Source organism: Rhinolophus ferrumequinum, chromosome 6, assembly GCF_004115265.2.
Source record: "Rhinolophus ferrumequinum isolate MPI-CBG mRhiFer1 chromosome 6, mRhiFer1_v1.p, whole genome shotgun sequence".
Classification (NCBI taxonomy): Eukaryota; Metazoa; Chordata; class Mammalia; order Chiroptera; family Rhinolophidae; genus Rhinolophus; species Rhinolophus ferrumequinum.
The window spans coordinates 136,531-162,404 of NC_046289.1; the positions used below are offsets into that span (position 1 = coordinate 136,531).

The window sequence follows — 25,874 nt, forward strand, 5'->3', positions numbered from 1 at the left end:
CAGTGGAATCTGTAGATCTCAGGATCTGAAGTATTTCATGAGTCACGTCAGTGTCTCCAGCCTCCACGTGCTGTGTCGGTGTGTGAGAGCAGTACGGGTGTGAAATAGCTGCTGTAGACCGACTGTCATCGGCCTGTGGCAGCTGTAAAGCTGCGTCTTGCTGTCTGGCTGAGACAGTCCACATGTTTGGTATACACACACACACACACACACACACAGTCTGTGGTATCTGGCAGCTGATTCGGGAGCAGCTTCAATAACCGAGTCACATGGGGGAGGTGGATGAGCCACCAAACACCTGGTGAGCCGGCAGGAACCTGGGCCCAGAAGGTGGGGCTACAGTCACTTAGTCTCCTTGGAGGTTTGGTCGTGCCCCCTGTGGACTCAGACCACAAAGTTTGAGTGCAGTGCTGTCCTGATATGTTACCAGGAATGCCCAGTTTCATATCTGCTTCCAGTGCTCAGGGGACGTTTCTCTCCTGTGTCTCCCTCCAGGTAAGTACAGTCCCTGAGCTTGTGTAGAATTCCCTGGTCCTGAGTGACTGAGCAGCAGAAGAGGCCAAGTGATGTCTGTGTTGTCATGGACACCACACCCTGTCTGTCACAGGCATGTCCCCAGTCCACCAGGTGTTCACATCGGCAGGAACACAGCCTGGTGCTTTTGCACTATTGAGGTGTCGACATAACCAGCCATCACATTGGTTAGTTAATGTCACCAGCGTTTGGTAAACTGTCATAAGAGGGTGTTAGTGTCTGCACAAGCTGTTGAAAAAGAGACAGTTAATTAGTGCAGGACACAGGTTGAAAAGGAGTCATAGTGGAAACACAGAGAGGGAAGGTGGATAGAAAGAGAGCAGCACTCCCCAGGCAGCTTTAGAGTAAATAATAAGTGCAGGAAGTGTTAACTTATAAGAGAACAGTTTCCTACATTTTCACAGAGTGTACATGACGGTTATTTTAAGGAAGAAGTAAATGCCAAGTCTCCGACCTGTGACCTGGGGAAAGCTGTCACATCATGGTGCCATCTGCTCTGGGGCCTGGCCAGTGGCCCTGGCAGTGCCAGGTTTCAGGTCACCTGCAGGGACAGACTCCAGTGGTCTTAGGGTGATGCCCTGGGTCTATTTAGAGTGGGCTGCAAGGATGCAGGAGGCCTTCCCTGTTCCGTGGACGGCAGTGCAGGTGGTCAGCAGCCCCTCGCAGGTCCTTCCCAGGGAGCTGACCCTGTGTTTTCTTCTAAAGACCTGACGGACACCTTGTCCTGGGTCAAATGGACAGCAAGGACTGTCAGTCAGGGGAGGTCACACCTCTTACCTGCTGGCGACATGCCTCACGCACAGTAGGTACCTGTGCACTTAGCACTTCATAGCATCCGACCGTTCATTAAGCTCCTATCATGTGCACTTAATCCAGGAATGGAAGGGTGACAGGTACCAGCAGACCCTGGTTCCCTGAAGACTATTTCAAGAGGGATCAATCCAGGTCCCCTCAGTATCAGTCATGTTTGCTTTTGTTCTGTTTGTCAAAGCAGGTCACACACCCAGGTTGAGTGGGTGTGCGGGTCACTCCATTGTGAGCTACAGAGATGAAGGCAGATTTGGAGTTCCTTAGCACGAAATTCAGTGTGTGTGTGTTTGTGATTGTGTGATTGTGTGTGTGTGTGTGTGTGTGTGTGTGTGTGTTTTACTGACGACCAGATGTGGAGTGGGCTTTCAGCTCCGTGAGTCTGCACCTGCAGATATAGTCAGATGTGACCTTCAACCAGAGGAACCTACAGGAGATGAGAGCCCCTCCCCCTGAGCTTGTGGACTCAGGGCTCTGTCAGTGCATCTCGCAGCCCCAGGGAAGGGGCTCCCTGGTGGTTTTACAAAGCCCTTGCATGGGGACAATGTACAGTGTCATTGGGGTTTAGTGACGCCAAATCACGGTTTCCCAGGAGGATGTCAAAGCTCATGGTGTCCCTGACAGAGCATTGTGAGGTCAGGGCACAGACATGCAACACTGGACTAGAGACGCTCCAGGTGATGCCCTGTGAGCTCTGACAGAACCTCCCCTGCAGGGCACAGGCTGGGCTGCAGGGGGCGCTCCGGTACCACCCCCGGCTGCAGCCCCAGGAGAAGGAGGGGAGAGAGCGGAGGAGGGGCTTCCTTGAGGGGCTGGGGCTTCCTTCCTCTTTACAGAAGAGAAAAACATGTAAAACAAGATTTGGGCAAGGACTCCTGAAGTGTCTGTAAATATCCTGTTCTACTAGGAGAATTTCCCAAACACTATGGTCAATAAGATCAATTTTAAATTGGGGTTTCCATGACTTCAAGATGTCCTACAAAGAATCTGAATGGCAAGGATCGCTTTACTAACTTGAAATTTTAAAATTTGGGGACACTGACCCTAGGATTGAGTCATTCAGATCAAAGCCCAGCACAGGCTCAGGTTGTCTCCGTGTCATTCAAAGGTGGATTCTCAGTGAGGATCACGTCCTGGGGGGCTTGTTCCTTAGTGTGAGGAGCTCTCTCTGCACAGATTCTGGAATCTGGCAGGGGACACACATCCTCCAACAAGGATTAGGACTTGGCCCCTCAGAGGCCCACTGATCACGGTCCCTGTGTCATCGATCTTCTCTCAGCTGGGCCAAGTCTTCAGCTATGAAACCCTCTGCTCATGAATATGCAAATGAGCTGAGGTGGGCGGGGTTAAATACGGACATGTCTGGGCCCTGAGAGCATCGCCCCACAGCCACACGCTCCCCTACAGACGTCCTGACAGCACAGCCCTCACCATGGACTGGAGATGGACAGTCCTCTTCCTGGTGGCAGTGGCGACAGGTAAGGGGCTCCCCAGTCCCTGGCTGGTGAGGGGACCTGTGCCAGTCACGGGGGTTCCACCCACTCCTGTCTCCTCTGCACAGGTGTCCACTCTGAGGTCCAGCTGGTGCAGCCTGGGGCTGAGGTGAGGAAGCCTGGGGCCTCCATGAAGGTGTCCTGCAAGGCTTCCGGATACACCTTCACCAGCTCTTATATGCACTGGGTGCGACAGGCCCCGGGACAAGGGCTTGAGTGGATGGGACGAATTGACCCTGAAGATAGTGACACAAAGTACGCACAGAAGTTCCAGGGCAGAGTCACCATCACCGCAGACACGTCCACCAGCACAGCCTACATGGAGCTGAGCAGTCTGAGACCGGAGGACACGGCCGTGTATTACTGTGCGAGGGACACAGTGAGATGACCCACATCCTGAGAGTGTCAGAAACCCTGAGGGAGAGGACAGCTGTGCGGGGCTGAGGAGACGACAGGGACGATGAGTCTCCTGACTTCCTCACACAGAGTCACGACCTGAGACGAGGAGTGAGGCCCTCAGGGGCCCCTCAGTCATTCAGGGAAAGGTTTCCAGGGTCCAAACATCTGCAAGGAAGAACCAGGGAAAGCCTTTCCTGAAAGGACCTGTCATGCGTCATTGTCCTTGCAGAGGGCACATCTGGAGCCTCCGTGTTCTCTGAATGAGGGAGGGTAGTTCAGCCGTCACCTGGGATCACTTGGTGGGAAGCAGATTCTGGGATTGGCCTGTAGTGTCTCCCTAGGAAGTTCTCTCAGTTTCCCTTAATTCTGAAAAACTGACCTGTGCTTGTGGGAAAGTGATTATAGGCGTGAGTGGAGAATTTTTACTTCCCACCTGTGATCAAGCACCACACACATGACATCTGGGAGGACCTTCATGACACGTGGTGACAATGTCATAGGTGACAGGTGTGCCAGGTCAAGCACAGTCTACGTCAGCTCACCGTCCCTCAGCCTCTCCTGCAGGGGTGAGTTCCTGAAGAGGCTCCTCCCCTCAGACCCCAGCCTGCGGGTGTCCCTGTCCCTGGGGAGTCCTGGGGGTCTTCACACCACAGGGAGCAGCGTGGGGAGACCCTGGATGATGTGAGACCCACGTCCAGCCTGTTACTGTCCCAGGACAAGTGAATCTAATTACCACACACTCTGGGCTCAGATCCACTCACGTGATTCCCTCACAGTCTGGGGCTCAGAGCACGTGCGCAGTTTCACTGGTTGGTATCAAGGTCTTGGCAGCACCACACACACCCCAGAAGGTCTGCGGGAAGGCTGTGGTCTGACAATGTGTGGCACACGTTTTGTATGTTGAATATGTGACCCCCAGGGAGGGTTGTGTTAGCAGGTGGGGACTTGGGGAGCTAGGTCATCAGAGCTCAGCCCTCAGGAAGGGGAGCAGAGCCCCTCTAATGAGACCAACAGCTTAGCTGTCCCCTCCAACCTGTGAGGACACAGCAGGAAGCCACCGGATGTGAATCAGGCAGAGGGTCCTCACCAGTGGTGACCGTGTGGGGCCTGGGTGTTGGATTGCCACCTGCACAGCTGTGGGGAATAAATATTTGTTGTTTACAATGTACCCAGCATATGAAACTTTTTATAGCAACCCGGATGGAATAGAATGGTAAAGACTGTTTATTTTTATTATCCAGCTTCTAGAGGTGCATTTCTTGCATCCCATGTCCTCTTCCTCCAACGTCACCGCCAGGAGGAGGTCACCTTCCATCAGAGGTCACATTGCTTTCTTCTCCCTCTGCCTCCCTCTGCTATGAACACTGTGGATGCATTAGGAGTCACTCAGAAAAATGTTTTCTTCCCATGATGGCTAAATAAACCAAGGATGACAAAGCCCCTTTTCCCATAAAACACTCCCAGGGTCCAAGCATGACTCAGACCATCTCAGAGCTCCCTCAGCCCTCCATGTATTCACACGCATCCCACAGGCCAATCACAGTTAGAACCTCCCACCATCCCCCAAAAGCTCACTCATCAAAGCATGAAATCCAGTCTGAAATGTATGAGTACCATCATCTCAAAAGTCCCAAATACAATCTCTGAATCATTTATGGGTCACAATTTGGGTGGATCTACCCTGGGGTAAAATCCTCTCTGTCTGTGACACTAGAAGACAATTTGTCTCTTAAAATACAACAGCAGGGCAGGCAAAGGATAAGAGTTACGGACGCTTGCATTCGAAATAGATAAAATGGAGGGGTCAGGTAATGAAAAATTCTGGAAGGAAGAATCCTGTGAACAGGAGGGTGTATAGCACTTGTGCTCCAAGGGTCCCACACTGATGCTGGATAAAGGGGAAGGGACACAGTCTGCCCGCAGGGGCTTTGGGACAAAGGCGCTCGCGCACCACCAGGGGGCGCTCGGGACGCACTCAATTCACGTCCCGGGAGGAGTGGGCTGAGGGCTGCTCTCCTGTCAGGGTTTGGTCTCCAGGCTCCTCAATCCTCCTCCTGACGTTCATGCAGCGGAAAGTGTTTTCTAAACGTTCTGGAAACACAGAAGTGTCCTCCTCCCCCACCTTTTTTTTTCTACTAGAACATTATTGACTATATTCCACATGCTGCACTACACATCCACGTGACTAAATTTCAAACTGTAGCTGACGTCCAATACTGTTTTATATTAGTGTCATATGTGCAACGTAGTGGTTAGACATTTATATAATTTATGAAGGAGCCCCCTCTGACACTGTACAGTCTTCACAATGCTGCTGACTGTGTCCCCCGCACTGTACTCTCCTACTTAGAATACACGGTCACCACGGTAATGAGCACAGTTCCCAAGGACCAGGCACTGCGACGTCTTCCTCTCCTATAATCATGTAATAGCCATGAGTTTGGGACGGCAGTGACTTCTGTGTCATAGATGAATAACCAACCTTCAATAACAGCATTCCTCCTGATGGCGGGTGTTCCTAACTGACGTCACCAATTATTCTGTTGTATTAACTTGTTGACGCTCTTTCCTGACTGTCCAGGCAGAGACTCTGTGGAAATGGCCCTGGTGGTTACTGAGAACCCTCAGCCTCTCCATCAGCTCCATGACTCTCTCTCTAACTTCTCAGGATCTCCAAGTCCCAGGGATAGAAAAGCATCCTCTCAACACTTGCGTCTTCTTGGTCTCCTTGAAGGTCAGGAAGCCAGAGGTGCCCAGGGGTGAGGGCACCACCATCACGTGCACACCGAGTGCACTCTTACAGGATGTGCAGCCCGGGGCCCCTTTCCCAGGGGTACATGTGCCCCCAGACCCCAGGACCATCTCCCAGGAAGTAGAGCACACCCACCCCTCACTGCTGTCCAGCTACCCGTATGGCTCAGCACGTGCAGCTCAGGAAGGCAAACACTGAGGTCTGGGACTGACGGTGATGGGAGGTGAGGGCAGGTGTCCTCCTCCTCAGTCTCCTGGTGGAGACCTAGTGGGCTGTTTGCACAGGGCAGGGACGTGGTGTGGGGATGCTGCAGGCTCGAGAGGACACACCATGCCGTTGTCAGAACTGACATTGACTTTGAAATAAAAGGTGGATTCTATTTACAAACTCTAGAAGATTGTTGATTCTGGCAGATTGTCAGTCAGTAGGTTTCAGCGAGGAGAATTAAGGGGCTATTTTAGTTTTCTGCTTCGAGGAACATGTATGTGGACATTTCACTAGAAACAATGAGGCTGACAACATACATTTACATCTTCCCACTGCTATGTCCACACACCAGTAGATTTAGTATCATTCACTCAATTATATATTGATATTGGCACTTGTCCATATGTCATCAAAACTGAGCAGTTCCAAATATACCCACGCTTGTTCACTAAGAGTTAAACGTCTTCGTTCCTCACTGTGAAATCACAGCCCCACACTACTGACAGGGTCCCTTGTCCCTGCGATGGTGGCTCTTTCCCTGCCTGCTAGTCTCCTGCACGAGACGCCCACCTGAGCTGGGCATCACCACAAGTCCCTCAGGTGGGACACTGGGAATGACCCAGAGAGAGGACAATGGGTGGGGCTGTTCCTACTCGTGTTCCTTGCTTCCAGATCCAATAAAATGTCTATAAATTCAGGTAAGACCTGCATCCTCCTGATCTGTGCTGTTTACTACGGACAAAAATGCATCATTAAAGCTACTACAAGGAAACAAATGGACAATTGGTAAGGAAAGACTTACAGACAGTAACATGCAAAATATCACGCTTGTGAAATTACATCTCCATGAACCCCGATTCTCTACATTCTTAGGTAATTACTACAATGCAGAAAATCACACGTTTCATTATGGGAAGAGGTTCTGGAACCTCACCTGGCACGTCCATCCCTGCCCTGGAGTGGGATGAGGGAGCAGTGGGGTCCATGGGGAGGGTACTGGCGCTCCCTCTCAGCTGATATGTACCCTTGGACACATCACACGGCTCCTCAGGCTGCCATGTGCAGCTTTACCTCTGCAACATGCAGGTGGGATTGATACCTCGGTCACTTGCTCTGGGTGCTCACACACAAATGAAATGAGGTCATGGGTGCTGAGCACTCACTCCAGCTCCATCACGTATAAGAAATCATGTTTTCCTGAACTCTCACGTGGCCACCAACCAACCAGGGCACTCACGCCTGCATGAGGCCCCGCCCTTGTCTAGGTGTCCAAGCCCGGAGCTCCCTATATGGAAGGAGGACATGCAAATAGGGGCCCCTGTGCTGATGAAAACCAGCCCAGCCCTGACCCTGCAGCTGCGGGACAGGAGCCCCAGCCCCGGGATCCCCAGGTGTCCCCATTCCGTGATCAGGACAGAGCATAGACGACACACTATGGAGTTTGGGCTCAGCTGGGTTTTCCTTGTGGCTGTTTTAAGAGGTAATTTATGGAGAACAGGAGACTCTGAATATGTGAGAGAATATGAGTGCGAGAAACAGTGGATGTGTGACAGTTTCTGACCAGGATGTCTCTGTGTTTGCAGGTGTCCAGTGTGAGGTGCAGCTGGTGGAGTCTGGGGGAGGCTTGGTGCAGCCTGGGGGGTCTCTGCGCCTCTCCTGTGCAGCCTCTGGATTCACCTTCAGTAGCTACTGGATGAGCTGGGTCCGCCAGGCTCCAGGGAAGGGCCTGGAGTGGGTCTCAGCCATTAGTAATGGTGGTGGTAGCACATACTACGCCGACTCCGTGAAGGGCCGATTCACCATCTCCAGAGACGACGCCAAGAACACGTTGTATCTGCAAATGACCAGCCTGAGAGCTGACGACACGGCCGTGTATTACTGTGCGAGTGACACAGTGAGGGGAAGTCAGTGTGAGCCCAGACACAAACCTCCCTGCAGGGGACAGCGGGGCTGGGCTGCAGGGGGCGGTGAGGACACCAGGGGCAGCTCAGGACACACCCAGCACAGGGACCAGCCCCAGGAGCAGGTGGGACCTGGGTGGGGAAGGGGCTTCCTGTTGAGAACAGAGATTTCCTCTGAAATTTCTCAGCTGCCCCAGGGACAAGTCGTGAATCATCTTTCTGACTCTAATGTTGGGGATTCTCAGCAGCCAACAAAGTGGAAGCAGTGTTTACAATGACATGTCGCCAGTCACTGGGGCCTTTCCTTCACCAAATTCCTGTGTGTCCTGGTTGCCACAGAGAGACCATCCTGAGGGCTGCCGTCTCCCCTGTGGTTGGGAAACATTTCACCCACAGAGAGACCCCAGCTCTGTCCAGGCCTCTGTGGGCTAAGCTCACGCTCTCTGCCCCCCACATGCCCACGGTGTCCCCACAGGGGCTCATACTTCACACAGGCTCACATGGCCCCATGGGGGTCAGTTCCCCAGGACCTCTGCCATCCACGGTCTCCGTCTTCCCTACAACTCTTTACCTTTAATGTCTTGTTCGTCAAATCAATGTTGAAACCCTCCCCAACATCACCTTCTGTCACCTCCTGTCCTAATTCTCACTCACACTGTCCTAGACCCTAAGCGCCACGGGCTGGAGCTCTGCTCACACCCCCAGCTCTCCCCACAGTGCCCTTCACAGCAGGGAGGTCCAGTAAATACATGGGCATTCACGTGTCCCCATGTCACCTAATTCATCTAACATGTCTGTCCTTTGTGGACACCCAGGGCAGGTTACACTCACTAGGGTTTTCAGGTGGCCCTGCTGAGCCCACATGTCATGGAAACATGTGACTCATGGTGACACAGGCACTATTGCGGGACAGGCCTGTGTCAGGTGGGGGAACAGCTGGCTGCTGACCACGAGGCACCACTAACAATTCAGAAGCTTTATGACACAGGACATTCTTACAGAGCCCCCTGTACAGACCACGGTGGTGGACACTTCATGAGTCGCAATGTTGAGACAGGTCAAGGGAACATACGTGTAGGGGGTGTGCTGGTCTCTTGTCACGTCTCAGTGACCAGCCCATATGTATAGTCAGATATTTGTGAGCTAAGTTATGGAAAAGACATGAAGCAGGACAGACAGAACCCACAACTGGAAGTTTGTTTAGGACAAATTTTAAAATACAGCAGAGACATATGAGCTGAGTGTACTTAAGAAGCTGGATAAAGAATGGAAAATAATTGAGTATTACTCTCAGTGAAAATATATAAAATATTGTTTTCTGGCTTGTCTTAATATTTACTCACTTTTTCTAAAAGTATCCATTTGGTTGTACCCATATAGAAGTAATCACCAAACAATTGCACTTTTGAGTCAAGCAGATACAACACATTTCTGCAATTAAAAGAGTTGTAAGTGATGAAAGGTGTTCTCACCCTGGGTCTTCATGTCCTATTCTCTTTCCAGAGAAGACACTGAACTTAAATGTCAGTCTTTCATCCCAAAGTCTTTGATAGAAGGAAAGGAATCCTGACAACGTGCCTGCGTCCTGCAGCCCGTGTGGCTCAGCGTGACCACCGGGGGACAGGTCACTTCCACGATCCTGCACCAGGACACCTGGTGGCATGAGCCCAACTTGGTATCAATAAGAAGCAGAGACACTTCCTGTTGCAGAACGAGGCTAATGATGTGGGAGTCATTTTAAAGCCATTCAACTGAAGAGAAGTGAGAAATAGCATTTGTGCATCACTGAGAGTGTATGCTGTGCTCTCAGTGTCACTGAATTCTTAACCTTTAACAAGGGTCCCTCACACTGATTTGCACGGGGCCCTGACATGGCACAGGCGGTCTGCTGGTGACTTTGTCTTTACACCCACGTAAAGGTCTTTGCTGTAAGGACTCACCACACTCAGGAAGACATCCATTCAGAGGGGTCGATGCAGGTGGCTGTGATCAGAAGGGCTGAGATTTCCCACGTAGGGAACCCCATATGTTTGCATTTCTGTCTGAGTTTCCTGGTTGGAGAGACTAAGGAGCACTTCAGCTTCCAACAGAAGTGGCCTACTTGTTACTCTGACCAAAGTTTCTGCATCCACTGTCATGGGGACGGCCCGCCATCCCTAATCCAAGGAGAACTGGATTAATTCACTGCATGGTGTAGACCGTTCCACCTGTTAGATCTGTTTTTATAGAAGCTAGCCTTCTGTCGTCCACCCCATTGTGTCCTGGATAAATACGGGCTCATCTACTTTATCAAATAGAAAAGAATCATGGGCGAGGGTAGAGAGCTCACACACTAGACCCCGAGTGTATAGGAGCCCCCGCCCAGCACACAGTGTACAGCCTACAGCCCCACCCACACGCCCACATGAAGCCTGAGCCCGAGCTGACAAGCAGAGGGGAGCTGAACCCCGAGTCTGGAGAGGAACTTGGGTGCTGGAACCTGGGGTGCTCAGGGGTCTGAATAGGAGATTCCTGGGGGTACGACTCTGTTTCCCAGGCCTGTCTCCGTGGTTCACGGTAGAGGATAGAGGACCCATGGTTTTCCTGCATAAAATGGGGACAGAACAGGGCAAGGAGCAGCTGCTGGGAATGCAGAAAGGCACCTCCTGCATCGTGTGTGTTCATGCACTTTATCACCTTATCTACTTATCATGTTTCCACGTCTTTACAGACCTTTCCTGCTGGGGAGAGACAGCCCCTCGTGGGCACCCAGTCCTCAGAGCAGCACAGCCCAGGCTGGAGCAGGCCTTTCACACACAAACTCACCCACCCAGAGCACCGCCTCTCTCTGGCCCGCACACCAGGACACACTTCTCTGCCTTCATCATCCCAGGCCCAGGCGCCCGGCACAGGGACACGCCCCTCATCGCTGAGCCCACTGACATTACTCAACCTGGTCCATCCAACGCTGATTACCTGCCGGCCCCTCCTTTCCCAGGGAAAGGCCAGTGAGACCAGGTCCTCAGCTGCCCCTCGCTCCCTGTCTCCTGCCTGCTGACCACCCTGGTCCTTCCATGTGGTCTCACGTGGTCCCGAGCTTCCTGTTTGTAGGACCTGTGAGAGTGATAAACTCTGTTTTCCCCTGATCCCCTCCTGTGTGTCCTCTGGTGGCCGTGCCTGACTGACATCTCATGGAAGAACGCAGACAATTGGTACTAAAGCAGGAAGGTCTAGTATTGAGGGGGGTCTTAGAGACGCCCCGTAACTGCTTGTCTACATGATTGGCTGTCTCACTTGGGCTCTGCCATCTGGGAAAACTCAGTGTCACCTGGGGTTTCCTGAGCGTGTCTCTGTGCTACTTTCTGTGGCCTTATTTGGAATCAGTAAGCGCCTCCTGTCCTAAACTGTGCGCAGAGGTATGTGTCTCTCTCAGGGGTGGGGTGTGGTGTGGTCTGAGCAGCTTCCAGCAGCCTCTGGAGCTGAGCTCTGACTCTGGGAACCTCCCTGAGCAGAGAAGAGAGAGAACAGGCTCAGCCCTGTCCTGGGACGGCTTCATTGACCTCTAACCTATGTCACAAAGGGCCAGCGGTCAGCACACCCCAGCCCTGGGCATCAGAATAGACAGTGGGGAACGAGGAGGCTGCAGGCCATGAGCACATGTCCCTGAGTCATCAGTGACCCCACAGCCGACACCACCTGTCTCTGACGTCCATCAGAAAGGGATGGGGGACCCCCAGTCCTCAGACCAGGATGTGGGCTCCCCGGGACCTATAGATGATTGACATGGAGACAAAGATCTGCCTGTAGCCCTTCTCAGGATGCTCCAGAATCCAACCCTGCCCAGTGTTCAGTTATTTTAGTTACTACTGAAGAGTTTCTGAAAGTGGGAAGAGACTTGTGAAGTGGCTGCAATAATCAAGACTGTGTGTCATTGGTGGAGGGAGAGACACACGTCAATGGAGCAGAATGCGTGGGACCCTGGATAAGACAAGGGCTTCCTGATGTGACACACAAAGCACGTTCTTTAAGAAAGCATGTGCCAATTTTTATAAAAGTAATTTTTTATACCTAAAATTTCATTTGAAAAAAATTAATATAAAAATCCACATTACAAAGTATAACAAATAGGTATCTTATAAAGCAATGTGTATAATATGGAAAGACTATTTACTGCTTAACGAGAAGTGAGACAAACCACAGTATAAATGTCCAACATCTATAATGAGGAGCCTCCAAGCCTGACTGTGCAGGAGGCAGTTACTTAGACAAAATGAAGTCATATGAGCTTAAAAGAATAGGGTGGAAAGGACTGTTTGTGTTTCTGGTAAATTTACAAGAAAACTGACATCAAATTTTTATTTAAGTTGAATTTTTATCTATGAACGTTTGGGAACTGTGAATATATTTAATGTGTTGGTTGTAATAATGTGTCTGCACATAATGCTAATCATTTTAATCATTATTACAAATACCCATAAGTGTTGAACCTGGGTGATATACTCCACTGCTCCAGGATTTCGTCTATACACAGAAAAGTATGGCTTGTCTTTGACCTTTTTCATTGTATCTTATAGACCATGGGCTCTTTCGTCCCAGACTCAGAGGCTGTATGAATTCAAGAGAGAGACCCTACTGGGCCCATAAGGACCAGGGGAGCCTCACTCAGTCCTTCCCCACTTATAGGAACAGGCTGCCCCACATGCAAATTTCTGCTCAGGCTCCAGGGTAAAACCCTCCTTGGGCTGTGAGCTCCCAGCTCTCTCCTCACACAGGGCTGAGGTCTCTGGGGAAGGCAGAGCTGTGGTCTAGAAGAAGATGGCACTGCTGGGTCTTCTCCTGTGCCTGGTGACAGCCCCCCAAGGTGAGGGTCTCAGGTGTCAGACACGGGTCTGTGGGATGGATGTGACTGCACGTGAGTGACAGACTGATTCTCCTTGTCCCCAGGTGTCCTGTCCCAGGTGCAGCTGCAGGAGTCGGGCCCAGGACTGGTGAAGCCCTCGCAGACCCTGTCCCTCACCTGCACTGTCTCTGGATTCTCTTTAACCAGCTATCATGTGCACTGGACACGCCAGGCTCCAGGAAAGCGGCTGGAGTGGGTTGGTGCTGTATGGAGTGGTGGAAGCACAGGCTATAACCCAACGCTTAAGTCCCGGCTCATCATCACCAGGGAAACCTCAAAGAGCCAAGTTTATTTAACAGTGAAGAGTCTGACAGCCGAGGACACGGCCGTGTATTACTGTGCGAGGGACACAGTGACAGGAAGTCAGTGTGAGCCCAGGCACAAACGTCCCTGCAGGTGATAGGGGGGCTGGACACTAGGGGGCGCTCAGGGTCCAGGAGGCTGTGCTCAGACCTCCTGGGTCACTTGTGACCTTGAACTCAGGAAGGAGCCTGAGGGCAGATGTAACAGGGAAGGTGGGGACATGGGGAGGGAGTGTCCTGTCACCATGTAGAGTCACCTTAATTTAGTTAAAAATATGTACCACTAGAGACCCCCCAGTACATCTATTCTAAATCATGACATAGTGTATTCACAATTGAAACACAGTAGATATTTACACATGGCAGACATATTCATACTATATATCTTTTGCTTCATCTCTTAAATTGGGTCTGTATTGTGAACAGGAGTCGCATACAGTTGACACTGAAGTAAATACGCACAGGGTAGGTCCCTGTCTTAATAGTCTCAGGAATGTTCAGCTAAAATAATAATGATAATAATAATAATAATAATAATAATAATAATAATAAATACCACATGTCTACTTGTCTAATATTCGGAAGGGTTAACTCATGGTATAAAAAATTAATCTGAATTAAAATCTAAATCTCTCATATTGTTTTCCTGAAGTACCAGAGAACATATACTACATTTTGCCATGTATAATATGCACTTTTTTGCCCAAATTTGTGAGGGAAAAATAAGGATGTACACTATACATGGATAGTACTAATTCCATATCTATATAAATGTTTTTAATTATTTTATTTATGCTTATGAGTGAAATGTGTAACTCTAGAAATCAATAACGATACCTATATTCAAAATCATACTCTGGAATACGATAATCGATTTCATTGAACTTACGATGAACTTGCAATGACGAAGAGTTCTTGGCCTTCCATGATGCCATGATGTGGAAATACAGTAAATTTGCTACCAGTACATAAAATTCCTTGTACTTTGTGTCTGTTCTTGTGTTTTGTAATTATTTGTGATGTCAAATTTCTTGTACCATAATCTGTTTTAGAAATGCTAAAATTCCTTAATAATACAAAAATCAGGTACTTTTAGGTAAGCAAATAAAAGTGTGAATTAAAAAATTGAAACAAAAGATTTTTTCCCTGAAAGTTTGGGCCAAAAACGTCGGTGCATATTATACATTGCAAAATACAGTATATCCCTCTTCACCCAGCAGTTTCCAGCAATGATGGTTCCCAGGCTATGTCTCCAACCTTATATAGAACCCAGTGTCCTCGAGACAAAAGAGGAGAAAGAGAGGAGAGCCTGACGTGTCCATGGTTGTAGCAGCTGGTGCCTCACTTGATTTTCTCCGTCTATGTGGCCATCGAGGACCAGGTCCCGGACCCCTAAGAGACACTTGATAAATGACTTTATTTTGTACAATGTTATTACTGTCATACACACGGTGACACACACAGGAGCACACACACTCACAGTCACACAAACGAGCACACACAGATGTATTTAATGAATGTGTTAGTGGGAAACATATTCCTATAAGATGAAAAATGCAGGTTCACAATATTTCATTTTATTTTCCAAAGGGAATTCCTAATGTTGTTTATCTTTATTTAATGCCTCTATTTTATCTCCATTTTATTTCATATTTATCAATCATTCACATATGTATGCTTTTCTATGAAATTATCAAATATTTTTATATAATTAAAAATGCCGAGATCTCTCCCTCACCTTGGGGTACCAGAAAAAGTGTCGTAGGTCACACAGCTTTAAAAAAAGTTATTGATTTTGAATGCTGCGGTGGTTAGAGGGTTCCAAATCAAAGTGCCGGCTGTTCTACGTCCTGGTGAAAGGTCTGACCTGGCTCGCAGTTGACCATGTTCCTACTGAGTCCTTACGTGCCTTAAACGATGGAGGGAGGTCTCTCTCTTCTCTTTGTACATGGCTCTGATCCTATTGGCGTGGGACCACCACATTCTGACCTCGTGTAACCTTACTTGCCCACTGAAAGCCCTATTTTACATTGAGCATTAGGACTCCAATTTATGAATTTGGAAGGAACCCAGTTCAATCCATAGCATTCTGCCTCTGGTCCCCAAAATTCATGCCTTCCCCACATGCAAAAGATTTTAACTCAACCCCAACAACCCAAAAGTCTTACTCATTTCAGCATCAGCTCTAAGGCTAAGGTCCAAAGTCTCACCTAAGTATAGTCTCATCAGATCCTGGGGAACTTGAGCTGTGATTCATCCTGAGGCAAAATTCCTCTCCAGCTGTGAACCTACGAAACCAGAAAAGTTACGTGCTTCCAAAATGTGATGGTGGGTCAGGCAGAGGGGAGACGTTCCCATTCTGAAAGGGTAAATAGGAAAGAAGGATGGAGTGATGGCCCCAACCTGGTCCAAAACCTGCCAGGGGGATCCCATGGGACATGAACATTGGAGAACAGTCCTCTTTGCCCGGATGCCCCTCATTCTGTACCCAATGGGGTGGTGGTCCCACCTCCCAAGTCCACTGAGGTGCTGTCTCACTTTCTAGACCCACTCGGGCAGTCTCACCACGGCTGTGCTGGCAGGGGGTCACACGTCCTAGGCTCTGCCAGGGGCGGTGTCACCCAAAGGCTTTGGTTCCTGGTCTTGTCACCTGTTGAAACCAAGGAAATGGCAAAGTCTTTGAAACAAAAGACGTATCCCTGATGACCTCTGGATTTCCTTCAAGGTCATTCTTTCCTTTTCTTAAACGATATTGCATCTTCATAGCCTATTTGAGTTATGATCCTGTTCTGTAGAAACCAAATACACCTTCCTTCTTTCTGCCAAAGCTTCTCGTCCCCATATATTTTGAAGTGACAGTACATCTGCTTAAACTCCGTCTCTATTCCTGGCTTCTACTGAGATAGCTGATTACACCAGTGAAGCGCAACCATGATTTTTTTGATTGTTTTTCAGCAACACCTTTTGTGCCCTCTTCACAACAACCTTTCCTGATTTGGGCTATATAGACAGGCTGACAGGTTTTCTAACCTCGGAATTCTGATTAGTATTCACTTAATACTGTGATGCTTGACCCATCTGCCTCCCTCACATTTTAGGAGAAGCAGCCAGGAGGAGCCAAGCCCCTCCTACACTTGGCTTAGAAATCTCCTCAGCTGAACATGCAGTTCCATTGCTCACAAGGTCTACCTTCCACAAAACACAGGAAACCAGTTCAGCCACGCTCTTCGACACTTTATAACAAGGATCACCGTTCCTCAGGGACCCATAACGTGCTCCTCATTTCCATCTGAGCCTCAGCAGAGTGGCTTCTTAGGTCCACGTTTCAACCACCATTGTTTTCATGATAATCTATGTATTGTCTTAGAATATGGAGCCTTCTCGACAGCTCTCCGGTCTTCTTTTGGAACTCTCCACAGTCACTTTTAACATGTCTTCACAGCAATCTTGGAATTCTCTTGTCTGATCGTGAAAAATCTTGTATCTTCTGCACATCACCTACTGCCAAAGTCACTAACACCTTCTTAGGTGGTTGTTACAGGAGCACCCCACTCTCAGTATAAAAAATATTTCTCATCTGCTGAAGCTGCCATCACAAAACCAAGGACCGAGTGGCTTAAACAACAACAATTTATTTTCTCACATTCTGGGGCCTGGGGACACCAAGGCCAAGTTGCCAGATAATCAATTACTGGTGGGAACTCGTCCTAGTTGGCAGAGCTGACTGCTCACTGTAATCTCCTGTGGTGGAGAGAGAGGGACATCTCTCTTCCTCTCCCTCTACACGTAAGGCCACCAATTCTAGCAGATGAGTCCCCAAACCTATGACCTCACTTAACCATCAGTACTTCCTACAAGCCCTTCTCCAAGAACAGGCCACGGGGTCTTAGGGCTTCAACATGTGACTGGTGGGGGAGAGAATTCACTCCATCACAAGCTCCCCAGTTATAAATACCTGTGAAGCAGGTTTCATGATCAGAGGGAATAAGTCACATTCCTGATCATCCTGGGACATCCACAGGTTTCAGAAGGCAGAGCTAATGAGACGTCCTCACACTTAGATCAGAGCCTCTCAGAAGGGATTTGGGGCCCCGTGTCCAGTGTGATTGGGCCTCATACCTGACAATCTGAGGGACAAAATTGGTGCATGTCATGCGTCATCTGCACAGGCCCCATGGGCTGTGAGATAAAGCAGGGCGAGGGTGTATGTTCCTCTCAATTCGGTGTGTGGCACATTTCCTGGGGTTCTATTTACAATAGAAGTCACACCCCCAGGCCTAGCGTCAGAGCGCGGGACTGCCAATGGACTAGGTCTCGGGGACAAGGAAAAACTTGGGGGTTCATTACTGCTAAAATCATCCACTCGGTGTGTGGGTTTAAAATACTGACTAGCAGAGGCAGAGAAGGCTGTGAGCCAACGCAGGGCTTCCCAGACATCTCCTTCAGCCAGAGGAACCTAAAGGAGGTGAGACGCCCGCAAACCCGACAGCTTCTGGACTCACGACTGTGTCAGTGCCTCGGGCAGCTCCAGGGAAGGGGATCCCCAGTGGTTTCATAAAGTCCTTGCATGGGACACCCTGCAGTGTACTTGGGGTTTACTGAGGCCAATCCACTGTTTGCAGAGATGAGATCAAAGCTCATGGCGTCCCTGAGGGAGCATTGTGAGGTCAGGCACAGATATTTAACACTGGACTAGGGACTCTAGAAGTCACGCCCTGTGAGCTCTGACAGGACCCTCCCTGCAGTGCACAGGCTGGGCTGCAGGGGGCGCTCAGGACCCACCCAGCGGGGGCTGCAGCCCCAGGAGCAGGTGGGGAGGGAGCGGGGGAGGGGCTTCCTCTGAGGGCCTGGGGCTTCCTTACTCTTTATAAAAACATGTAAAACAAGATTCGGGCAAGGACTCCTGAAGTGTCTGTAAATATCGTAATCTATTGGGAGATCTTAACAAGCACAAGGGGCAATAAAATTAAATTTAAAACGGTGTTTCCATGTCTTCAAGATGTCTCACAGCAACAATCTAACTGATGACGTAAGATTTTGGTGGTTTTACTCACGTAAAATTTTAAAAATTTGGGGACACACACTGACCCCAGGATTGAAACATTCAGATCAAAGCCCAGAACGGGCTCAGGTGGTCTCTGTGTCGTTCAAAGGGGGTTCTCAGTGAGGATCATGTACTAGGGGTTTTTTCCTCAGTGGGAGGGGCTCTGTCTGCACACATTCAGGGACCTGGCAGGGGACACATATCCTCCAACAAGGATTAGGACTTGGACCCTCAGACGCCCACTGATCATGGTCCCTGCGTCCTCGATCTTCTCTCAGGTGGGTCAAGTCTTCAGCTATGAAACCCTCTGCTCATGAATATGCAAATGAGCTGAGGTGGGCGGGGTTAAATATGGACATGTCTGTGCCCTGAGACCATCGCCCCACAGCCACACGCTCCCCTACAGACGTCCTGACAGTACAGCCCTCACCATGGACTGGAGATGGACAGTCCTCTTCCTGGTGGCAGTGGCGACAGGTAAGGGGCTCCCCAGTCCCTGGCTGAAGAGGGGACCTGGGCCAGTCACGGGGGTTCCACCCACTCCTGTCTCCTCCCCACAGGTGTCCACTCCGAGGTCCAGCTGGTGCAGCCTGGGGCTGAGGTGAGGAAGGAGCCTGGGGCCTCCGTGAAGGTGTCCTGCAAGGCTTCCGGATACACCTTCACCAGCTACTGGATGCAATGGGTGCGACAGGCCCCAGGACAAGGGCTTGAGTGGATAGGGGAGATCTATGCAGGCAATGGTGGCACAAACTATGCGCAGAAGTTCCAGGGCAGAGTCACCATCACCACAGACACGTCCACCAGCACAGCCTACATGGAGCTGAGCAGTCTGAGACCTGAGGACACGGCCGTGTATTACTGTGCGAGTGACACAGTGAGACGACCCACATCCTGAGAGTGTCAGAAACCCTGAGGAGAGGACAGCTGTGTGGGAATGAGGAGACGACAGGGACGATGAGTCTCCTGACTTCCTCACACAGGGTCAGGACCTGAGACGAGCAGTGAGGCTCTCAGGGCCCCTCAGTCATTCAGGGAAAGGTGTCCAGGGTCCAAACATCTGCAAGGAAGAACCAGGGAAAGCCTTTCCTGCAAGGACGGGTCATGTGTCATTGTCCTTGTGGAGGCACGTCTGGAGCCTCCGTGTTCTCTGAATGAGGGAGGGTAGTTCAGGCGTCACCTGAGATCACTTGGTGGGAGGCACATTCTGGGATTGGCCTGTAGTGTCTCCCTAGGAAGTTCCCTCAGTTTCCCTTATTTCTGAAAAGCAGAGCTGTGCTTGGGGAAAAGTGAGAATAGGAGCGAGTGGAGAATTTCTACTTCCCACCTGTGATCAAGCACCACACACATGACATCTGGGAGGACCAGCATGACACGTGGTGACAATGTCATAGGTGACAGGTGGGCCAGGTCAAGCACAGTCTATGTCAGCTCACCGTCCCTCCGCCTTTCCTGCAGGGGTGAGTTCCTGAAGAGGCTCCTCCCCTCAGACCCCAGCCTGCGGGTGTCCCTGTCCCTGGGGAGTCCTGGGGGTCCTCACACCACAGGGAGCAGCGTGGGGAGACCCTGGACGATGTGAGACTCACGTCCAGCCTGTTACTTTCCCAGGACAAGTGAATCTAATTACCACACACTCGGGGCTCAGATCCACCCACATGATTCCCTCACAGTCTGGGGCTCGGAGCACGTGGGCAGTTTCACTGGTTGGTATCAAGGTGTTGGCAGCACCACACACACCCCAGAAGGTCTGCGGGAAGGCTGTGCTCTGACAATGTGTGGCACACGTCTTGTGTGTTTAATACCTGACCCCCAGGGAGGGTTGTGTTAGCAGGTGGGGACTTGGGGAGCTAGGTCATCAGAGCTCAGCCCTCAGGAAGGGGATCAGAGCCCCTCTAATGAGACCAACAGCTTACTTATCCCCTCCAACCTGTGAGGACACAGCAGGAAGCCACCGGATGTGAATCAGGCAGAGGGTCCTCACCAGTGGTGACCATGTGGCTCCTGGGTGTTGGATTGCCGCCTGCAGAGCTGTGGCGAATAAATATTTGTTGTTTACAATGTACCCAGCATATGAAACTTTGTAGCATCCCAGATGGAATAGAATGGTAAAGACTGTTTATTTTTATTATCCAGCCCCTAGAGGTGCATTTCGTGCATCCCATGTCCTCTTCCTCCAACGTCACCGCCAGGAGGAGGTCACCTTCCATCAGAGGTCACATTGCTTTCTTCTCCCTCTGCCTCCCTCTGCTATGAACACTGTGGATGCATTAGGAGTCACTCAGAAAAATGTTTTCTTCCCATAATGCCTAAATAAACCAAGTATGACAAAGCCCCTTTTCCCATAAAACACTCCCAGGGTCCAAGCATGACTCAGACCATCTCAGAGCTCCCTCAGCCCTCCATGTATTCACACACATCCCACAGGCCAATCACAGTTAGAACCTCCCACCATCCCCCAAAAGCTCACTCATTAAAGCATGAAATCCAGTATGAAATGTCTGAGTACCAACATCTCAAAAGTCCCAAATACAATCTCTGAATCAGTTATGGGTCACAATTTGGGTGGCTCTATCCTGGGGTAAAATCCTCTCTGTCTGTGACACTAGAAGACAATTTCTCTTAAAATACAACAGCAGGGCAGGCAAAGGATGAGAGTTACGGACGCTTGCGTTCGAAATAGATAAAATGGAGGGGTCAGGTAATGAAAAATTCTGGGAGGAAGAATCCTGTGAACAGGAGGGTGTAGAGCACTTGTGCTCCAAGGGTCCCACACTGATGCTGGATAAAGGGGAAGGGACACAGTCTGTCCGCAGGGGCTTTGGGACAAAGGCGCTCGCGCACCACCAGGGGGCGCTCGGGACGCACTCAATTCACGTCCCGGGAGGAGTCCGCTGAGGGCTGCTCTCCTGTCAGGGTTTGGTCTCCAGGCTCCTCAATCCTCCTCCTGACGTTCACGCAGCGGAAAGTGTTTTCTAAACGTTCTGGAAACACAGAAGTGTCCTCCCTTTTTTAGGTATTAGAACATTATCGACTACATTCCCCATATGACACTACACATCCGTGTGACTACTTTCCAAATTACAGCTGACGTCAATACTGTTTTATATTAGTGTCAGGTGTGCAGCGTAGTGGTTTGACATTTATATAATTTATGAAGGAGCCCCCGTCTGACACTGTACAGTCTTCACAATGCTGCTGACTGTGTCCCCCGCACTGTACTCTCCTACTTAGAATACACGGTCACCACGGTAATGAGCACAGTTCCCAAGGGCCAGGCACTGCGACGTCTTCCTCTCCTATAATCATGTAATAGCCATGAGTTTGGGACGGCAGTGACTTCTGTGTCATAGATAAATAACCAACCTTCAATAACAGCATTCCCCCTGATGTCGGGTGTTCCTAACTGACGTCACCAATTATTCTGTTGTATTAACTTGTTGACGCTCTTTCCTGACTGTCCAGGCAGAGACTCCTTGGAAATGGCCCTTGTGGTCACTGAGAACCCTCAGCCTCTCCATCAGCTCCATGACTCTCTCTCTAACTTCTCAGGATCTCCAAGTCCCAGGGATAGAAAAGCATCCTCTCAACTCTTCCGTCTTCTTGGTCTCCTTGAAGGTCGGGAAGCCAGAGGTGCCCAGGGGTGAGGGCACCACCATCACGTGCACACCGAGTGCACTCTTACAGGATGTGCAGCCCGGGGCCCCTTTCCCAGGGGTACATGTGTCCCCAGACCCCAGGACCATCTCCCAGGAAGAAGAGCACACCCACCCCTCACTGCTGTCCAGCTGCCCGTATAGCTCAGCACGTGCAGCTCAGGAAGGCAAACATTGAGGTCTGGGACTGACGGTGATGGCAGGTGAGGGCAGGTGTCCTCCTCCTCAGTCTCCTGGTGGAGACCCAGTGGGCTGTTTGCACAGGGCAGTGACGTGGTGTGGGGATGCTGCAGGCTGGTGAGGACACACCATGCCGTTGTCAGAATTGGCATCGACTTTGAAATAAAAGGTGGATATTATTTACAAATACTAGAAGATTGTTGATTCTGGCAGATTGTCAGTCAGTAGGTGTGAGCAAGGAGAATTAAGGGGCTATTTGAGTTTTCTGCTTCGAGGAACATGCATGTGGACATTTCACTACATACAATGTGACTGACAACATACACTTACATCTTCCCCCTGCTATGTCCACACACCAGTAGATTTAGTATCATTCACTCAATTATATATTGATATTGGCACTTGTCCATATGTCATCAAAACTGAGCAGTTCCAAATATTCCCTTGCTTGTTCACTAAGAGTTAAACGTCTTTGTTCCTCACTGTGAAGTCACAGCCCCACACTACTGACAGGTTCCCTTGTCCCTGCGATGGTGGCTCTTTCCCTGCCTGCTAGTCTCCTCCACGAGAAGCTCACCTGAGCTGGGCATCACCACAAGTCCCTCAGGTGGGACACTGAGAATGACCCAGCGAGAGGACAATGGGTGGGGCTGTTCCTACTCGTGCTCCTTGCTTCCAGTTTCAATAAAATGCCTATAGATTCAGGTAAGACCTGCATCCTCCTGATCTGTGCTGTTTACTACGGACAAAAATACATCATTAAAGCTACTACAAGGAAACAAATGGACAATTGGTAAGGAAAGACTTACAGACAATAACATGCAAAATGTCACGCTTGTGAAATTACATCTCCATGAACCCAGATTCTCTACATTCTTAGGTAATTACTACAATGCAGAAAATCACACGTATCATTATGGGAAGAGGTTCTGGAACCTCACCTGGCATGTCCATACCTGCCCTGGAGTGGGATGAGGGAGCAGTGGGGTCCATGGGGAGGGTACTGGCGCTCCCTCTCAGCTGATATGTGCCCTTGGACACATCACACGGCTCCTCTGGGCTGCCGTGTATAGCTTTACCTATGCAACATGCAGGTGGGATTGATACCTCGGTCACTTGCTCTGGGTGCTCACACACAAATGAAATGAGGTCATGGGTGCTGAGCACTCACTCCAGCACCATCCCGTGTAAGAAATCATGTTTTCCTGAACTCTCACGTGGCCACCAACCAACCAGGACACTCACGCCTGCATGAGGCCCTGCCCTTGTCTAGGTGTCCAAGCCCGGAGCTCCCTATATGGAAGGAGGACATGCAAATAGGGGCCCCTGTGCTGATGAAAACCAACCCAGCCCTGACCCTGCAGCTGTGGGACAGGAGCCCCAGCCCCGGGATCCCCAGGTGTCCCCATTCCGTGATCAGGACAGAGCACAGACGACACACCATGGAGTTTGGGCTCAGCTGGGTTTTCCTTGTGGCTGTTTTAAGAGGTAATTTATGGAGAACAGGAGACTCTGAGTATGTGAGAGAATATGAGTGAGAGAAACAGTGGCTGTGTGACAGTTTCTGACCAGGATGTCTCTGTGTTTGCAGGTGTCCAGTGTGAGGTGCAGCTGGTGGAGTCTGGGGGAGGCTTGGTGCAGCCTGGGGGGTCTCTGCGCCTCTCCTGTGCAGCCTCTGGATTCACCTTCAGTAGCTACTGGATGAGCTGGGTCCGCCAGGCTCCAGGGAAGGGCCTGGAGTGGGTCTCAGCCATTAGTAATGGTGGTGGTAGCACATACTACGCCGACTCTGTGAAGGGCCGATTCACCATCTCCAGAGACGACGCCAAGAACACGTTGTATCTGCAAATGACCAGCCTGAGAGCCGACGACATGGCCGTGTATTACTGTGCGACGGACACAGTGAGGGGAAGTCAGTGTGAGCCCAGACACAAACCTCCCTGCAGGGGACACTCAGGACACCAGGGGGCGGTCAGGTCCAGGAGGCTGTGCTCAGACCTCCTGGGACACTTGTGACATTTCAACTCAGGAAGGAGCCTGAGGGCAGGTGTAACAGGGAAGGAGGGGACATGGGAAGGGTGTGTCCTGTCACCACGTAGAGTCAGCTTAATTTAATTAAAAATATGTACCACTAGAGACTCCCCCATTATTTATCTATTCTAAATAATGACATGGTGTGTTAAGTATTCAAACACAATAGACATTTACACATGGCACACATTTACGTAGGTACATATTTTTTGCTTCATCTCTTAAATAGGGTCTGTATTGTGAACAAGAGTCGCATGCAGTTGTCACTGAAGTGAATTTGCACAATGTAGGTCCCTGTCTGGATAGTCTCAGGAATCTTCAGCTAATATAATAGTAATAATAATAATAGTAATAATAATAATAATAATAATAATAATAATAATAATAATAAATTCCACATGTTTATTTGTATAATATTAGGAACAGTAACTTTTGGTATAGAAAATTAATCTGTATTGGAATTTAAATCTCCAATATTATTTACCCAAATAACCTGAGAACATATACATTTTGCCGTGTACAGTGTGCAGTTTTTTTCCCCAAATGTGTGAGGGAAAAATAAGCATGAGCATTATACATGGGAAGTACTAACTCCATATCTATATAAATGTTTTTGGGCCAGCCCGGTGGCTCAGGCGGTTGGAGCTCCGTGCTCCTAATGCCGAAGGCCGACAGTTCGATTCCCAGCTGGTGTGCTGAGCCCGTACAGCTAAGATTGTGACCAACAGCTCTCCCTGGAACTGAGCTGCCGTGAGCAGCTGTGAGCAGCCTACCGATGACTGGTGACCGAAAGCCTCAGGGAGGAGCGCATGGCTCTTAATACCAGCACAGGCCAAGGAGCTGTGTCCCACACAACTAGACTGAGAAACAACGGCTTGAACTGGAGGGAGGAAGGAGAACGAAGAAGGGGGGGTAAATGTTTTTGATTCTTTTATTTATGCTTGTGAATTAATGGTGTAACACTAGAAACCAATAAAGCTATCCATATGGAAAACAATACGCTGGAAGACAATAATCAATTTTGTTGAACTTATGACAAACTTGCAACGACGAAGAGTTCCTGGCCTTCTATGATGCATAAATATCACAAATTTGTTGCCAATACATAAATTTTTTGTACCTTATACCTGTTCTGTGTTTTGCAATTATATGTTATGTAAAATTTCTTGTACAATAATATGTTTTAAAAATGCTGAAGTTCCTCTGTAATACAAAATCAAGTACCTGTAGGTAAACAAAGAAAACTGTGAATTCAAAAATTAAAACAAAAGATTTTTCCCTGAGAGTTTGGACCAAAAACATGAATGCACATTATACACAGCAAAATATGGTCTATCCCTCTTAGTTCAGCAGCTTTCAGGAATGCAATTTCCCAGGCTTAGTCCCCGACCCTATGTAGAGTCTCGTGTCCTCAGGAGAAAAGAGAAGAAAGAGGAAAGCCTAAGTGTCTGTGGGTGAAGCAGCTGGTGCCTCATTCGATTTTTTTTCCATCTTATGTGGCCATTGAGGATCACGTCCCCGGACTTCCTAAGAGACACTTAATAAATAACTTTATTTTATGCAATGTTGTTATCGTCATACACACATACACACACACACATACACAAACACATACACACAGATGTATTTAATGTATGTGTTGTTAGAAGATACATTCTTATAAGAAAAATGCAGAAGCACAATATTTCATTTTCT

General features: G+C 49.5%; 5 gene segments (V, D, J or C); all 5 read left to right on the forward strand.

The window, feature by feature from the left end:
* The first annotated feature begins 2,700 nt into the window (after window positions 1-2,700).
* LOC117023244 (immunoglobulin heavy variable 1-46-like) lies at window positions 2,701-3,222 on the forward strand. The segment is given in 2 exon segments: window positions 2,701-2,819; window positions 2,903-3,222. Coding segments are annotated over 2 exon segments (366 nt in total).
* A 4,337-nt stretch (window positions 3,223-7,559) lies between these two features.
* On the forward strand, window positions 7,560-8,116 carry LOC117023243 (immunoglobulin heavy variable 3-23-like; the record flags this gene model as incomplete). The annotated part of the segment is given in 2 exon segments: window positions 7,560-7,672; window positions 7,776-8,116. Coding segments are annotated over 2 exon segments (387 nt in total), but the record flags the coding sequence as incomplete, so codon positions are not given.
* Window positions 8,117-12,794: 4,678 nt separating this feature from the next.
* LOC117024128 (Ig heavy chain V region MC101-like) lies at window positions 12,795-13,372 on the forward strand. The segment is given in 2 exon segments: window positions 12,795-12,933; window positions 13,017-13,372. Coding segments are annotated over 2 exon segments (402 nt in total).
* A 5,341-nt stretch (window positions 13,373-18,713) lies between these two features.
* LOC117024131 (immunoglobulin heavy variable 1-18-like) lies at window positions 18,714-19,213 on the forward strand. The segment is given in 2 exon segments: window positions 18,714-18,795; window positions 18,879-19,213. Coding segments are annotated over 2 exon segments (381 nt in total).
* A 4,287-nt stretch (window positions 19,214-23,500) lies between these two features.
* Window positions 23,501-24,164, forward strand: LOC117024134 (immunoglobulin heavy variable 3-23-like). The segment is given in 2 exon segments: window positions 23,501-23,636; window positions 23,740-24,164. Coding segments are annotated over 2 exon segments (471 nt in total).
* Window positions 24,165-25,874: the final 1,710 nt, after the last annotated feature.